This window comes from Neurospora tetrasperma (genome assembly GCF_000213175.1).
Source record: "Neurospora tetrasperma FGSC 2508 unplaced genomic scaffold NEUTE1scaffold_6, whole genome shotgun sequence".
NCBI classification, from domain to species: domain Eukaryota; kingdom Fungi; phylum Ascomycota; class Sordariomycetes; order Sordariales; family Sordariaceae; genus Neurospora; species Neurospora tetrasperma.
Genome location: NW_009799104.1, coordinates 111,414 through 127,971, shown reverse-complemented (window position 1 = coordinate 127,971; position 16,558 = coordinate 111,414). Strand labels below are relative to the sequence as shown.

Sequence of the window (16,558 nt, the reverse complement as noted above, 5' to 3'; positions counted from 1 at the left end):
TAGGGCGCTGAAAAGACCCCTTGTGGCTCCTAAGCATCCCCGCTACAGGTCCCTTTATGCAGCTCTCACCCCACCATTATCCGCAAGTGGCAAGCCCTAACAGTAAATGTTCTACTTGTAACAGCCCTTAGCAGGCCTCCCTGACATAACCGTGGGTTTCTGTTAGTTGGCACAGCGATGAGCATCACGATTGATAGCTCACTGAGTGGGGTGCGTTCGGCGACGTTTCGGGCAACGACATGTCTTACCTCTACTCGCACATCAGGGTCATTTTTTGCCAATCGGACGTCTTTTCGTTGCCAAAATATTCCGAACCAGGGGCATAGGTACTGGATAGCTTCTCCTTTTCGAGGAGATTCCCGCGCGATTTACAAACACCAATATGTACGTAATCAATCCTCAAACCATTGGACATCTGGACCTCTTCGGCAACAATAGTGTACACTACACTAATCTTCGCCTAAGTTGTTTGCTTGGGGGTCCTCTTTAATCTCACGTTACACGACAACTGGTGATCAACCGCTTTGGGCCGAAGTAATCCTGGGCACACGCCATAGGTATATCAATGCTGATCAGCCACCACATCCACAGATTCCGACTTCAAGCCTTGTCGTACATCACATCCTACAAGTGATGGCCCGAAGGACTGTGAACTTTAATTCGACATGATGTTCATGTCGCTCCTGCCCTTGCGAATGCCTGCTAGTTCGCTGAGCAATTTTAAGTATCAGCAAGCGCGGCGTTGCCTTTGTCAACGAAAGCTTTTCGGTGCTGAGCAAATCTGCCCGTTCGTTATGTTGTGCCGCCGGCTCCCGTCTCTCTTCTTCCCGGCCCTCCTCGGTTGCACCAGTCACCGCTCTCGTCAGAGCAACGGCATCTTTCCAGCGACACTCGTCTCGAATTTGTCCTCTGTTCTTATGATAAATACCCTTATTGAAACGATTACTCCGCGTCGTTCCCTTCATGCTTCAAGCCGGCCTTCAAGTAGCCTTCCGCTCGTCCATCTAGATGACTCTTCTCTCAGCAAAATAATAGTCGTGGTTACAAATCGGCACATTGTTCCGCCGTGAAAAGAAGAAAGGACACAAATGTGACATGAAGAGCACCCAATCGCAATGTTGCCGACACTAAACAAGACGCGCGCGAGCAATACAAAGTGACGAGAGCCGCGTGGGCAAACATCGCAACAACTCACAAGATGCCATATCAGGCGCAGATGTGGATGTAATGGACAGTCAGCAAAGCGAACACGTTAGTTCGCTTGCTATAGAGAGTACCCAGCACCGCAACGTATTTCATGAAGGGCTGGGTGTTCTTGCTTTGAAGCATCGTTCCTCATCATCACTGATGCACCCATCCTTTCTTCAGATACAGATTGATCGAATACAATTCCCACTGGTGAAGAATTTCTCTGTGACCCTCATGCTCCCTGTCTTAACATATTTGCAGTCCCAGAACGCAGGCATATCAGTAATCACTGGCCTGGCCATTCTCCAGTTTTCAATGGCTCGATGTGGAGATGGCATAGCGGTTTGAGGACTAGAAGTGATCTGTCGTGGAAGCAGGTACTCGTTCATGTTTGTTCAGGTCAGAAATTCGTTGTTTCGCCATCACATTCTCTATCCTTCTCGTCTGTCTTGGACCGATTGACACACCGAAGCAAAGTAAATTTACCGTTGTTGTTCGTCTGCTCTAAGACCTCATCTTCTTTGTTTTCTTTGTCCGAATTGTTTCGCCCAGCAACACTCTTCATCGAAACAAGGCCATTGTATCGACATGACAGCTTCGTCCATGGAACATCATCAGGAATGTAATGCAATTATGTCGAAACAGAACCTAACTCAGGTGAATGATCACACGCAATCTTCACCTTCAAAAAGATATAAAAGCAAAAGACACACCGAGCCAAACATGAAGTCTTCCATCTCTCGCCATCAGATCACACTCACAGTCACAACCAGATACGGATCAAGACATTCATCTACCTTCACTTGCGAATAACAGATACTCAGTGCTCAGACACCGAGTATCACCACACACCACCCACAGCAAACATGTGTTTCCAAATCCCCTTCACTCCCGCCATCTGCCGCACTTGTGGCTCTACCAAGCCGATCCCTGATGAAAAGATTCGTTGCCCCACGGCTCAAGAGCTGGGTATCGAATTCGAAGATGACTATGCCAACAAGTGCCCCAATGGAGTGAGAACCATCACGGTCCAGCAAAAGGCGGATAAAGAGTTGGAGAGGGCTGTGGTTTGTCTGGTTTGTGGTAAGCATTGAATATCCCAGCATCATCTCACAACCTTGGGATGAACTTTGGTTTTCGAGCCATCCGCCAAGATACTTTATCTCGCTGGAAGTACTACATTTCATGATAATGCAAGCTAACAAAGGGAGGGGGATGCAGTGTTTATCGAAGGAATTTAAGATAATGGATAGTTACTCATGGTTTTGAATATCAGAAATACTCTTCAAGCTAAAATGAACAAAACTCCTCGTGACATACTCTGCTAAATTCGTGATTGTGGCTGTCAAGGGCCGAGTGAAGTCCTCCCAAGAGAGGGTGGTGACGATTGAGGTAATCACGTGAGCTGATACGAGTAGCTGCTCGAGATAAGATAAGACGGTACGTATCTCGAATGGGGCATGCCCCACTATTCCGGGTGTCACCGTACCTTCCACTTCAACGTCGTACCACTTCCTTCAACTTCACATCAAAAACCTCGGACGATGTTCCTTCCTCCATTTGATAATCGCATTTCGTACGGTCACCGTTCTTCCAGCTTCTTCCTCTTAGTTCATGTGATTCAACCCACATCTCCGTCATTTTCACCGAATCACAAAATATCCCTTCTTCATAGCGATAACTAAGGTCTCCACGTCAATCTCGCCGTCTTTCATCAGCCTCCTTTTCTTTGTTTGATACAACCTCATCTGTCGCCTGCAGCCATGCAACTTGACGATGCCTTGAACCTGATCACGTATTCCCAGACTTCTTCAAGGTCGCTTCACACTGTGGTTCTGCAAGTTGAGAATTAATCATTTCTCCCCTTCTCCTCTTCTTCCGCCCTTTCACCCCGGTCTTCCTTCTCGACCTCACCTCTACGTTACATCGTGATTACTTGGCCCTTCGTTGACGAGACTTACCGTATGACTCGATTTGACATCGCCTGCCGCCGGCTTTAGCCATCTCACTTGATGCGTCAACCTCTCCCTTCATCACACTTTCTCCTCACTTCAACTTGATTGAACGGAACCTAGATTTCGTGTTTGACACGCATCAACCAATGCGACAACAAGCTGACCAGACTGGGTGGGAATATATTATTATAACCACAACTTGTTAACCATCTCGCCACACCTCACCCTACCTCCTCATTTCCAGTCCACCTCGAGCCCTCACCCAAAGATGTCTGTCATCTCATTGCATAACGCTCCGTTGGAAATTCTCCTCATCATCTTGGATAACGTTGATCCCATCTCATTGATCAACTTGGCCCAAACCTGCCAGACTCTGCGAGCCACCATCAGGCCGACACGCATCAACTTCCTCCAGCGCCTGCTCGCCCTTGAGCTGATTCCCGAGTATGGCGGCATAGCGCCGCTCCTCAGAGGCAGGGATTCCCACATCTCTCCTCGCATGGGCTCCAAGGACTGGGAGTCCAACAAGTACGCTTGTGGAGGCTGCCTCAAGCTCCTGCCGCATACGAGGTTCGATAACCACAACATCCTGCGGCTCGACCTTCGCAAGCCCCCTCCCGGTAGCAGAGAGGCCAATCGCCTGGCCGAATGGTGGTATCTCGACAGATGGGATGACGGCGTGAGAGCCAGGATCTTCCAGCACCGAATCCATATCCGGGCTCGAGATGAGTCACTTGCCGATGTCCGGATGCGGTATCATGAGGCCACCCACCCATGGGAAAGCATGCGGCAGGCTGGGGGAATCAACCAGTTCCTCTGGGCCGGAAACGTGGAGGCCGACATTCTTACTACTAACGACCAGATTGCCTCTAACCATGAGCTCCTAATTTGTGGCCTCCGTCGACACAACCGTCGTTGCATTGAATGTATCTTTGTCCGGGGCGACTGGCATCGTAACAAAAACTCGATGAACAACGGAGGGCGGCCCATCCTCCCTTCACCAGTGGTCACTGGGCGCAAGTTGGATTTCTACAACTTTTTTGACAGGTGTTTCCCCAATCTGTTTCACCCTGTCCCTCGCGCCAGAATGGGCCGCCGCTTCTTATATTACGGTGCCCATGATAACAAGACGTACCATTTGACAATGCGCATCCTTCGCTGCGGCGGTTGCGCCAAATGGCGAGAGGCGTCACAGTTTCGTTTGCCTGTTATTGCGTACGAAGAGGTGCATTTTTTGACGGATGCGATGAGCAAATATTGTGTGCAAGATGCTGAATTGGGAGAGCTGAGGGAGCCCAGGTGTAATCGGTGCTTTTTGAGGGAACACGGCATGGCAGCGTTCAGACGGCATCTGGTAGCCTTTGCAAGGTCGCTAATGGTTGATGCGCTCGAAAGGGCTCGATATCAAGTTCTCTTCGGGTGGGACAAGCTCTGCGACGACTTCCGTCTTCCCTTTGGAGACTTTGCCAACTACTGGGTCGAGTACGGCAAGTCCATTGTCTCCGACTTTCCCATTCAAGGAGAGGACCTCTTGGCTGAACCCTTCCTCACTACACACCAGCTCGATGAGCTCTCGCGACGTTTCACCTGCTTCACGAGTTTTGTCGAGCGCATGTACCAAGGCTTACGACCCGTGCGCCCAGCTATCTCGGACATTCGCTCCAACGAAGAGATCATGGCCTCTACGATGGACTCGTGGTTCCGTGTTTGGTACGATGATTATCATCTCTACGAAAAGACGTATCGGAGGCTGCAGGATCAGTTGAAGTGGATTGAGCAGCATGAGCTGGAGGTGGTATCATATGCGTTGGAGGCTGATCCGTGGGGGCCCGAGAGTTGGGACCTTGGGTGGGAGGTGGAGGAGGAGAGATGATTACATAGAGTGATGAGGATTTGTGTATTGGTATCTGGTGGTATGGTCAACACTTGAATTGGCCTGTACGTTCTCCCATGGTTCTGTTGCCCTGTCGCTGTCATCTTTTTCTTGCTAACTTTTACCGACTGACTAGCTGTTTTCTTGATTTATTCCCTTTTTTGGGTCTCCTCTCTTTGTTTACAGGTAGTGCGGTAATTCGTATACGCACTTCATTGGAACACGACAGTCTGGGTTCGGACGCCTCATGGTCGTCCTAGCGCAGCGGACAGTCGTCCGAGGTCTTGACTGGAGCACTCGGTAGGCATCGGCATGGACTGAACTAGTCAGTCAGATTTTCATGCCACCTGCTGTCACATCGATCATCGGAAGTCCCAAGATCAGGACAACGTGCTTGTCAGGAAGGCCATCATGATGGAGTATCTACAAGTGGTTCTACTTGAATGTGAGGGCGCTGGTCACTGCTATTGGGGTACTAGGTACCTCTACCTAATCTGTATCATCATCATCTGATCACAAACCTCAGCTCATCTCGTCGTGATTTCACCGTCTTACCCTGTCATAAAAGCAGACTGGAAACTCACAGTCCGATACTGCGAGTTCGAGCAAGGCCTTGCAGAGTTCCCAGAACGTTACAAATATATATCCAAATGCGCTTCGACATGTGAGAATCAGGGTGGGGTGTTTCGATTGATATAGTGTTTGAGGGATGCATTCGGGTCGTAAACACCTTGGATACATGATGAGCCGTCTCAACCGCCGTACGCAGACTCTTACGGTTGATAATCTATTATTAAATCGTGATCTCCTCCTCTTTACCTTCCTCCTTTCTCGACTACCTTTTCCTGCTAAACCGTCCAGATCACCAATTCTTATCCGTCTTGATTTTGACCGGCAGATGCAACAACCTCAAGCCACTCTCATTCTCCCCCGGCAACTTGCCCGCCCGAATATTCACCTGCAAACTCTGATGCAACAGCCTCGGCGCCGCCAAGTCCCGATCCCTCTCCTCTCTGGCCTTGACAAACTCCTCCTCCGTGATCCCATCCCTTAAATGCTTGTTCCTCTCCCTATGCTCTCTAACCGTCAAACACGGCACCGGCTCCTTCCTGTTCTCGGGAGGATAATCATGCCCAGTCCAAATCTTGGTTTCATCCGGTAAACTCTGCAACAACTTTCGGCCGGAGCGGTACAGATCCTGCGCACTCCCGCCAGGGAAATCACACCTCGCGGTTCCTATGTCCGCATTGAACAGACTGTCGCCGCAGAAGACGTTGTTACCGATTTGATACCCCAAGTGATCGGGGGTGTGGCCGGGAAGATGAATGGCTTTCGCTTCAAGGTTGCCGATTCGAAAGACTTGGTCGTCGTCAAATAAGTGGCCGAATACTTCTTTGACTTCTTCGTCTGGGACTCCGTACCGCTTGCTGAATAAAGTTTGGACGGTACCTATGCGTTTGCCGATGCCGATGGGGGGTTTGTGTGCTTCTCCTTGGGATTCTGTTAATTGTTTCTGCAGGTAGGAAGAGGCAGATAAGTGGTCGGCGTGGGCGTGGGTTTCGAGGATCCAAGCGATTCTGTAGCCCTTGGAGGCGATGAGGGAGAGAAGGGCGTCGGCGGAGGTGGTGGAGATGGAGTTGTCGAGGGGGGAGTAGTCGAGGACGGGGTCGATGATGGCGGCTGTTAGGGTGAGGGGGTCGGCGACGAGGTATTGGAAGGTGGAGGTGATGGGTTCGAAGAGGGGGGTTATTGTTGGTTCTGGTGGTGACGTGGTGGTGGTGTATGTTCGGCGTAGTGGAAAGGGTTGGATGGAGTTTGTGGGAACAATATGTGATTGTTGTAGATGAGGTCGATGGGATCGATAGATTGTCCTCCTTTGAGAGGTTGATGCTGAAGATGTGGAGCTGAGAGATCTAGTGGTGGCGATTCGTGATGCACTCCTTGGAAACGATGTTGTGAGATGTCGGATGTGATAAAGACATGGAGCGCAGGTGCTGCTGGTCAAGAGACTGGAGGTTGTCTCACAGACTTCTGCGAGGTAAGGTTGTAGAGATGTCATGGTGATATTCAATATGTGACGGTTGAGATATGGGAGTGTTGGATCAAAAATACCTAATTGCATGCGCTAGGTAACATCAGCTCAATCATCACGGATCTCACAGATATATATCACATCACACTTCCTGGCCGAGTCCCGGAGGCCGGGCGGCGTCTATATCCCGGGGATGAACGCCACCGAGTATTACATAGCAATCCATCACCGATGAGGTGGTCGCCGAACTGTTCGGGGTCAAGGGACACATGTGACTTGGAATGACCCAAGCGGGCGCTATCGAGTGAGTGGCATGATGTTTTTGGAAGATGGGTGGTCCGTGCTCCCACACCTAATCGCCGTCGACCGGGGCTCTATGGCAAATTTTGCACCCGCCGATAACCGGCCCCCGGAATCCGTCAAAGGAGCCCCACTCGGCGGCTATCGGGTGTGGGCCGGGAGGTTGACTCAGCAACGCAACATGAGAGGTCGACGATGAGGTGATCGCGCTTACACTAGTTTGAGATTTGTTACAAATCCGGCGGCACTTTAACAGTCTTTTTTCTTTGAGTTCACTCACTTACTCGCTGACTGTCGTATCACGACATTCTTTTTAACTCAAAACACCAATTCACATTCACTCCACCACATCAGCTCAGTCTCCGATAGCGGATACAGATTCAAGATGAGCAGCTCACTCGTTACCAAGACGGCCCTCACGGCAGCCACCCGCGCTGCCCCCCGTGCCGCCCTCGCCGTCCCTCTTTCCCGTCGGGGCTTCGCTTCCGTTGCCCCCGTCACTGGCACCTCCCGCTCGCACCGCATCGTCGTAGTAGGCGGTGGTGCGGCCGGCCTATCCATCTCTCACCAGCTCCTGCGCACCGGCAAGTTCTCGCCCGAGGAGATTGCCGTCATCGATCCGGCTCAGTACCACCACTACCAGCCCGGCTGGACGCTCGTCGGCGGCGGGCTCAAGGACCCCCTTTCTCTGCGCCGCGACGAGGCTTCCCTCATCGACCCCAAGCTCAAGTTCTACAACCAGGCTGTTTCTCAGCTCTCCCCCGAGACGGACTCCGTCACTCTCGCCAATGGCGACAAGATCGGTTACGAGCACTTGGTCGTTGTTCCCGGTATCGAGATCACCTACGACAAGATCAAGGGTCTGCCCGAAGCGCTCGCTGACCCCAGCGCCCCCGTGTCGACTATTTATGGCGCTCATACCGTGAGCAAGGTTTTCCCCACCATCGAGAAGCTCAAGCGCGGCCAGGCCATCTTCACGCAACCCGCTGGTGTCATCAAGTGCGCTGGTGCCCCGCAAAAGGCCATGTGGCTGGCTCTGGACCACTGGAAGCGCGCGGGACTTTACAACCCTTCCAACCCCTCGTCAGGCGCGATCCAGATCGCCTTCGCGACCGCTTTGCCGGCGATGTTTGGCGTGCCAAAGTACTCTGCTCGCCTGGAGGAGCTGCGCAAGGAGCGCGGCGTGGAGGGTCTTTTTGCGCACGATCTTGTGGAGGTCAACGGCAACAAGGCTATTTTCGCCAAGGGCGAGGAGAAGGTTACGCGCGAGTTTGACCTCTTGCACGTCGTCCCCAAGATGGGCCCCTACGCCTTTGTCAAGAACAGCGCGGTGGCTGACGCGGCTGGTTTCGTCGATGTGAACCAGGCTACTACCCAGTCAAACAAGTTCAAGAATGTGTGGTCGGCCGGTGACGCTTCGAGCTTGCCTACTTCCAAGACTGCGGCGGCTATCACTGCGGAGGCCCCCGTTCTTGTCGGCAACCTGCTGAGGAGCCTGGAGGGCAAGGAGCCGGCGCTGGAGTATGATGGATACACTTCGTGCCCGCTGGTGACCGAGTATGGCAAGGTCATGTTGGCCGAGTTCAAGTATGCGGGTGTGCCCAAGGAGACGTTTGGTGGACTGCCCATTGTTGGTGGTGCCTTGGATCAGGGAACCCCCAGACGGGCCTTCTACCACCTGAAGAAGGACTTCTTCCCTTGGGTGTACTTCAATGCCATGGTCAAGGGCACTTGGGGCGGTCCTAAGGGGTGGAAGTTTTAGATGGACGTTGATGAGAAAAAGCAATGGAGTTGGGATAAATGGATGGGTTCGGAAAAGCGACAGGGATAGATAAGTACAGTAATGATACCTCTTGTTTTGATACTTTAACTTTGCGTGTTTCTATGTAAGGTTGTGGTGTTGATGTTCGTGATGTGGGGGAGGGGGAGGGGGAAGCATCAGCCTCGATGGGATGGTACGGGAGGCTGCGGGATGCACGTCATGGTTACAGCGTAACATCGCCTGTAATACAGCGCCGTAGCGGACAACCGGTGTCCCGTCTCCAACTTCCAGTCTTTGACCCGACGCTCGGTTCGTTCCCTTGCCTTCAACCACCACGACAACGATGTGGCCATTCGCGCCGTCCTACCCCACAGTCCACGCGGCCGATATTCACGATCAAACCTTTGACTACATCATTGTCGGCGGTCAGTCCCCTTTCCATTCCTTCGTTACCTATCCAGAGGTCAACCCCAGCTAACTCGTCCCTCTCCAACAGGCGGCACAGCAGGCTGCGTCCTGGCCTCGCGCCTGTCCGAATCTCCCAACGTCTCCGTCCTCCTCCTCGAAAAGGGCCGTGTACACGACAATTTCCTCTCTGGCATACCCCTTCTCTCGCAGAACTTCGAATTTCCCTTCCTCCAGTCCGTCCGTCGCGAGTCCGACCCGATCCCCGCTGCCAATGGCAGACGAGCGGCGCTCTGGACTGCTGAAGCCCTGGGCGGGGCGACGCGTCTCAATGCTTTGCTATGGACAAGAGGTGGGGCAGGGGGGTACAACCAGTGGGCTGAAGACTATGGACTAGAGGACTGGAGCTGGGAGAGGATCGAGCCGTGGTTTAGGAAAAGCGAGGATGTTGTCAGGCCTAGGAAGCCGGGGCTCACACTTGGGTGTATACCCTTCGTGGAGGAAGCGACGAGGAGAGTTGGGTTACCTGTGGGGGAGGGGGTGAATGACCCAGGTGCAAACGTACAGGGATGCTTTGTGATGGATCAGACTATTGACGGGAAGGGTCAGAGAGTGTCGGCGTACAAGGCTTGGTTGCCGAGGGAGACGGTGAGGGAGAGGAAGGGGCTGAAGATCTGTACCGGAGTGGTAGCTTCGAGGCTCCTCTTCAGCAAGAATCGGACACAGGTGACGGGTGTGAGGGTTCGAGAAGGTGACCGCGAGTACACGGTCAAGACCCGGAGGGAGGTCATTGTCTGCAGCGGGACTATTTGCACGCCTCAGCTCCTGATGCTGAGTGGCATCGGACCTCGCCAGCATCTCGAATCCCTTAAGATCCCAGTCCTCCACAACCTCCCAGCAGTAGGACAGGGTCTCTCGGACCATACCTCCGTCCCCATCATCATGAAGCTCCCACGCAAACATACCCTCCACTGCCTCGAAAACGCCTTCGCCTTCCTCTGGCACCTTCTCCTCTACCTCTTCTTCGGCAGAGGCCTACTCGCCAATGGAACCACTCCCCGAAGCATCTTCGTACGCACCGCAGCTCTGGAGGAGAATACAATGACCGTTCGACACAATGACGATTCAGACCAAGACACCATGGAGGCTTCTCTGCCTCGGAATGTCCCGGATGTCGAGATCATGATCAACCCCGTCAACTGCCTGACCGTAAGCGTCTCGGGCAAGTCGCTCTTCACGTGGTATACAACGCTCACCCAACCGTTTTTGAGGGGGCATATCAAGCTTGTGTCTGATGACCCTCTGGCTGATCCAAAGATCTGTCACCCGATGATGACTGATAACAGAGACCGAGCAACAATGAGGAAGGCGGTGCGGTTCACTATGCGATTGGCGGAGGAGTTTACGAACACGGGATATCCGCATGAGGCACCACTGACGATTGCGCCAGGGATGGATTTGGTGTATTTGGACGCCCTCTACAAAACCAAGACGGGATTGTTGCAAAGGTTCTGGACGACGAAGAAGCCGGCGGATGAGGAGCCCGTTCCTGTGCCTGGTAAGGATCTTTTGCCAGGAGCCAGACAACTATCTGCTTCCACGTCCACAAAGCGCGAATCCAAAAAGCAACAGTTTCCAAAAGCAAATTGGCGCACAGTCACAGACAAGGAAATAGATGCCTACGCCTCCCGCGTTTGTGTGTCCAGCCTCCACGTCTCCTGCACCTGCCGGATGTCAAACAACCCTAGAGAAGGGGTGGTAAACCAGAAGCTGAAGGTCCATGGCGTTGAGAACTTGAGAATCGCAGATGCTAGCGTGTTTCCCAAGATCCCGAGTGCGCATACGATGGCACCGGTGGTCATGATGGCGGAACGATGCGCTGAGTTTGTCAAGGAAGAATGGGAGAACAAGAAAGGAAAATAAGGTTGGGGAGCACGTTCCCGATAGTTTGAGCTGGACTTCTATCTTACAAGCTTACTACCTCTACTACATGTTGCGTTTCTCTAAATCCTGCTTTCCCTTCACTTCTTCTTGCCCTTTCCACCCTGACACTCCTCCTTCTTGTGCCTCGCTGTATCAGCCTTACGGCACGGCCTGGAACAGTAGAGGTACTTGGTGTTCTCACAAACGGGACAAGTATGATCCAACTCTCTTCCGTCCTTTCTTTTGCAGTTTGGGTTCCTGCACACAGCTTTGGGTGGAGGTGGCGGCCGCGGAGTCGGGTTATTCACATTTTTCTTTATCTCCGGGACATACGGTTCCTCCACAAATGGACATCCGAACGGAGGGGAGATAGCGACCCTCACCAAATGCTTCTTGATCCTCTCCCACACCTTTTGCGGGACGCTATCATGGCCCGGGACTCGTCCATTACCACAGCTGCAAAGGACCGAGGACTCCTCGGTATCATCATCCATCGGGATGATCACTCCCGTTACACCGGCGCGGAGAAGATACTCGCACCCTTCAGCGTCATGCTCCCAAGTTTGGCACCGCTCGACGTAAGCCGGGAGGATCTCCTTCCAGAGGTGGATGCCTTCACGTGTAGTGTTGAAATATTTAAGGGATGTGTCCAGCTCAGCTTCCGTCCACGCCGGCGCTGTAGCATCAGCACAATCGTTCAACGCCTTCTCCAACCCATCAACCAACCCAGCCGTCTCCGCCGTCCGCACGAGAACCGCTCCATCAAGTACCACGCACCGATTCGCCACGTCTAGCCTCAGACACGACACGAAGAAGACCATGCTCACAACCCTCCGTTGATCACCTCCCAGACAAACAGCAAAGATATTCTGCCTCCTCCCGACAGCTGCCGTGAACCCCAAAATCATGCCCCGAACCATCTTCTTCCATTGCAACCAGGACAGCTCGCCAATGCTTAGCAAGTCCTCTTGTAGGGATTCCGGTTGCGTCTCTGTGTGTTCGTGCTCCCAGTGGGAAAGGGTGTAGGTGTGATTTTTGAGCCAGAGGTTAAAGCGACGCCAGGAGGAGCCGGAGGAGCGAAGTTTTTGGAAGTCAAGGACTGGGAGATCGTCGATGCAGGGGAGGTAGGGGAGGGACCATGAAATTGGTGTGACTGAGGAATAAGGTACTGGGGAAACAGAGTGGGGGAGAGGGGGGGAAAGGAGGATGGGATAAATCCACGATGGCGAGGCCCCGATTTCCCGGATATCCGCGGGGCGAATGGTTCTGACCAGTAGCTCGATGGAGTTGTTGTCAGGACTCACAGGGCCGGTGATGAGGTCTGCTGTGAATATATCTGTGAGGAGCGGGAAGGAGAAGGGGAAGCTTGATTCCCATGTGCATGTTTCTGGTCCGTCTCTATGTATAAAGAGCGACTCAGACATGGACTTGATGTCATAGGTGCTCACGGTAAAGCTACCGCTGAGGGTGATGAGGTATGTACATGGTGATACCAGGTGGTAGTTGGCTGTGTAACCTTTTGCGAGACAAGAGTTCAGTTCACGGCATGTGAACTGGAGGCGTGCAGTGAGGGGGATGATTTCGGATCGTATTTCGTCCATGCCAGCTGAGATGGTGGCACTAGCCGACAGATCCGGGGGAGGTAATGTCCTGGGAAATTCATATACGGTTGGGATGCCCCGCAGCCTAGGCGGGTATCGGGTGATGACGACCTGGTCATAGTTATGGAGGGGAGTTTCGTTTATGGTCAATCCGGGTCCAAGGATATCTCCATAATCGGCGGCGTTGGGGGTTCGTCGGAACTGGACCTTGACCATCGACGTCTTGGGATCTTGAAGAAGCACCGACGTCGGGACCATGAAGGACACCATCAAGTGGTATTTCCCTTCCAAGCTCGGGAGACGCATGATAGTCTTGAAGATCGACTTGGAACCTCTGACGCGGGTAACCTCGCGCTGCGGCCACCCATAACCGAGTTGCACTGCCGCGAACCCATGGCAACTTTTGTTGTCGCCCGGCTTGGAAATGGCACACTCAACAAACGTCGGCATTCCAACCGCCAAATTGTCCCTCTCCAACCTACCCACCACAACTGACTTGTACTGAGGCACCACCACCGTCACGCACCTCACCGGCGGAATTTTCTTCCACGTCTGCAACTGCCAAAGCCTTTCCCTTTTCGGCACCAAGTGTGTGTTGTTGTTGGAAACCCTCCATTCAAGAGGTGTATACACTCCAAACAGGTGCAGCCAGGCCCTCAACTCCGGGGTGTAATCAGCGACCGGCTGACTGTCTCCATGCGCTACCCTTCTCGGTTCTTGCTCAATGAGGGTGATGATCGCCTCAATGGTCGCGGTCCGGTCGTCCACTTGCACTCTGCCCTTGATCAATTTCAGGAAAGCAGCCAAGCTGGCGGGCGTGTAGAGCTTGTGGTTTGTCCTTCGTTCGTGGGCGCTGTTGTGGTCGTCGTCTGCCAGGTTCATGTTGGCCATCGTGGCGGCTATAATCTCATCTGGACACTCGTCCCAGAACATTTTCTTGTACACCTGGTGAACTATACCGACGAGGTCCTTGTCCCCCAACTTGATGGGGTACACGGGCAGAGACATGGATTCTGGAGATGCATGTGGTGGCGGGTCGAAAGCGCACGCCTAATGCGCTATGGGCCGCTTCCATCTTAGCCGCTCGTATGGCTGGTATAACTTTGGAGGCATGTCTGTTGGCAGAGAAGATCCATATTCCATCATCTGGTAGGTCATGGCGTCCTGGGATGGGTGGTATGGGGAGGTGTTGGTGGAATATTCTACGCAGAACAGACCGAGGAGGAGGGCGACAGTGGAGATTGGGCCGCAAAGGAGGTTGTCTGCTTCATCTTTATAAGTGCGATGGTACCGGGTGAGCATCTCGGTGTAGATCGTGGCGGCTAGGTTGTTCTCGAGCAGCGGGGAGGTGGCGACCAGCACATTGAGAGCGCCGAGGTCATCAATGAGATTGGAGGTATCGATAACCATGAAGGATAATGGGGCAGGGGTAAAGCTTCCGGGCTGGTAATCCTCCCCATCAAACTTCAAACGTCTGAAGCTATGCCGGCTGCGATACCAGTGAACATTGACTGTCCTGCCATTTGCACAGCCTTGCAAAGTATGCCCAAAGGCAATGGCATCGCCGACAAACCACCTCGTTACCACACTCCTCTCCGCCCATGCATCCTTGAAACTCTGGCACCAAGCCGCAAACTTCTCCATCACAAGCGCCACAACCTTTTGCGGTGCACTCACATTCTCCGGCTCGTCCATTGTCCTCGTATACGCCTCCGCCAACGGAAACCCCAAAAGCGGATCCAGTCCCCAGTGCATCCTCACACGTCCGACATCCGGCGTGACAAACATCGGGTTAACCTGCCTGCTTTCCTTGTTGACCGCATCGCTGTTTTGGGGTGAAAGACTCCCGACCCTCCAAAACCGTTGATGGAGATCGTTCAGATGGCGCATATCTTCATCCCCTGCCGGTGCCACCGATCGTACGGCTGTGTAGATGAGGCCATAGCCAGTGCTATCCACTCGCTCATCGGTTTTCACACCTCTGGTAGCAGCCAGGTCCGCTTCGAACTTGGCTTTGAAGTCGACATCAGTCACCGCAGGATCCTCGTTGCCGTCGAATTGAGCCCAGCATTGCCAGACTTCGCGGGCGCGGGAGAGGGAGTACGAGTCACAGAAGCGGATGCCTTCGCGGCCGTATGTGCTTGCGTGCCAGGTTTGGAGGGAGTCGGAAACGTCGATCAGCTTGCGAGCTTGAGAGGCGATGAGACTGGCGAGGCGGGGTGGGAGGTAGAGGTGGTAGTAGATAGGGAAAAGGTCTTGTAGGGAGGGGGAGAGGGGGGGTTGGGAGTTCATGTCGATGAGGAGGGTTAGAAAGAGGGTGTTGCGGGCTGTGTGCCGGATAGAGGTCAGTTCTGCCCTAATCCCTTTTCGTGTTCCAAGAGTTGGTTTTCTTTCGATGATGAGACGTACCGATGATGCTTCGCTCGTTGTCACAACAGGTTATGTCCAGTTGACGACCCTCTACTTCCCAGTTAGCCATTGAAACCTCGCCCCGAGTGGATGGCTACCTCAGACAGGCTTACTATCATGATTGACCGTGAAGAGAATCTTGCGAAGATCTCCACACCCAAGAAGCAAGATGCTGATTGGGTCTTTCTGATCATTGTGACTATTGTCGTCTTGCCTGTCATTTTCCTTCTCTCCTTCCTTTTCCTTCCCTTTTGTATCTCCTCGTTTCGTAGTGCGGGCGCGAGCGCGACCATGAAACGAAGGGGGAATGTCCTGCGTCAAACACATGGCTGGCGTGTCACCCATGGGGTAGCTGTAGCGCAGGACGCCGGTGCCCACTGGCGTCAACATGGTCGATGTTGGTGCCGTGATATGTGAAGTTGCTTGGGGGTCTCGATGGTACAGGTCAAAAGTTGCTGTTGAGTTATCGGCTTCAAGAGTGGCCGGCCAGGAAGATGCTATGAGTTCTCTCTGAGTGTCTGCAGCGAATTGACTGCCTGAACATAGTAAGTTGAGAAGCATGACTGGATGATGAGGGTTATATGTCCTGTCTGTCATGCTTCTTTACGTATCTGAACAGTTCTGGATTCTACCGTTGGATGTACAGGTGATGTCCTTCATATTTCCTTTCTTTCTCTTCGCCATCCTGTCCGCTTTCTTCCCTAGTGTTTCTTGGTAAACATTATCACGAACCGGGATCATGGCAACATTGATGGATGGAGAAAGGGATTAGGTTAGGAGAGGCTGCTTCTTGGGACCAGAACAATCTTTTAGTGAGGAATCTTGTTTTCAAAGAGGAAGATCAAAGGTTCACAGGTGTGCATGCCGTTGGTATAGCATAACTGCTGTGTACAAGTGGTATTTTATCGCTCAACTTCCAGTCTAAATCTGACCCCCATTCATTGGAACTGTTCCTCCATTGGTCCCAACAAGTGGCCTCTTTGTCTTTTGAACTTCATTGGATAAAAGTCATTTAGTCCCTCCTTCCTGAGCCACTCGGTAGAGGTACTAAGCCACACTTGCCCGGCGGCCTGTCATGCTTCAGCTGATGCCCAACAGGTCACATGGAAA

At 52.8% G+C, this 16,558-nt stretch overlaps 7 protein-coding genes across 7 annotated transcripts; 4 read left to right on the top strand and 3 right to left on the bottom strand.

The window, feature by feature from the left end:
• Positions 1–2,054: 2,054 nt before the first annotated feature.
• On the top strand, positions 2,055–2,579 carry NEUTE1DRAFT_103442 (uncharacterized protein; the record flags this gene model as incomplete). The annotated part of the gene is made up of 2 exons (XM_009855647.1): positions 2,055–2,271; positions 2,539–2,579. 2 exons carry the CDS (start codon positions 2,055–2,057, stop codon positions 2,577–2,579), a joined length of 258 nt encoding a protein of 85 aa, XP_009853949.1.
• A 432-nt stretch (positions 2,580–3,011) lies between these two features.
• On the top strand, positions 3,012–5,532 carry NEUTE1DRAFT_124331 (uncharacterized protein; the record flags this gene model as incomplete). Its single annotated transcript, XM_009855646.1, has 2 exons — positions 3,012–5,081; positions 5,153–5,532. The coding sequence occupies one exon, from the start codon at positions 3,412–3,414 to the stop codon at positions 5,014–5,016; it is 1,605 nt and encodes a 534-aa protein (XP_009853948.1).
• A 346-nt stretch (positions 5,533–5,878) lies between these two features.
• Positions 5,879–7,075, bottom strand: NEUTE1DRAFT_112509 (uncharacterized protein; the record flags this gene model as incomplete). The annotated part of the gene is made up of 1 exon (XM_009855645.1): positions 5,879–7,075. One exon carries the CDS (start codon positions 7,073–7,075, stop codon positions 5,879–5,881), a length of 1,197 nt encoding a protein of 398 aa, XP_009853947.1.
• Positions 7,076–7,595: 520 nt separating this feature from the next.
• Positions 7,596–9,216, top strand: NEUTE1DRAFT_68211 (uncharacterized protein; the record flags this gene model as incomplete). Its single annotated transcript, XM_009855644.1, has 1 exon — positions 7,596–9,216. The coding sequence occupies one exon, from the start codon at positions 7,734–7,736 to the stop codon at positions 9,108–9,110; it is 1,377 nt and encodes a 458-aa protein (XP_009853946.1).
• Positions 9,217–9,453: 237 nt separating this feature from the next.
• Positions 9,454–11,398, top strand: NEUTE1DRAFT_112507 (uncharacterized protein; the record flags this gene model as incomplete). Its single annotated transcript, XM_009855643.1, has 3 exons — positions 9,454–9,535; positions 9,607–11,211; positions 11,343–11,398. The coding sequence occupies 3 exons, from the start codon at positions 9,454–9,456 to the stop codon at positions 11,396–11,398; spliced, it is 1,743 nt and encodes a 580-aa protein (XP_009853945.1).
• A 138-nt stretch (positions 11,399–11,536) lies between these two features.
• NEUTE1DRAFT_48420 (uncharacterized protein) lies at positions 11,537–13,489 on the bottom strand (the record flags this gene model as incomplete). The annotated part of the gene is made up of 1 exon (XM_009855510.1): positions 11,537–13,489. One exon carries the CDS (start codon positions 13,487–13,489, stop codon positions 11,537–11,539), a length of 1,953 nt encoding a protein of 650 aa, XP_009853812.1.
• A 600-nt stretch (positions 13,490–14,089) lies between these two features.
• Positions 14,090–15,793, bottom strand: NEUTE1DRAFT_124328 (uncharacterized protein; the record flags this gene model as incomplete). The annotated part of the gene is made up of 2 exons (XM_009855642.1): positions 14,090–15,366; positions 15,562–15,793. 2 exons carry the CDS (start codon positions 15,791–15,793, stop codon positions 14,090–14,092), a joined length of 1,509 nt encoding a protein of 502 aa, XP_009853944.1.
• Positions 15,794–16,558: the final 765 nt, after the last annotated feature.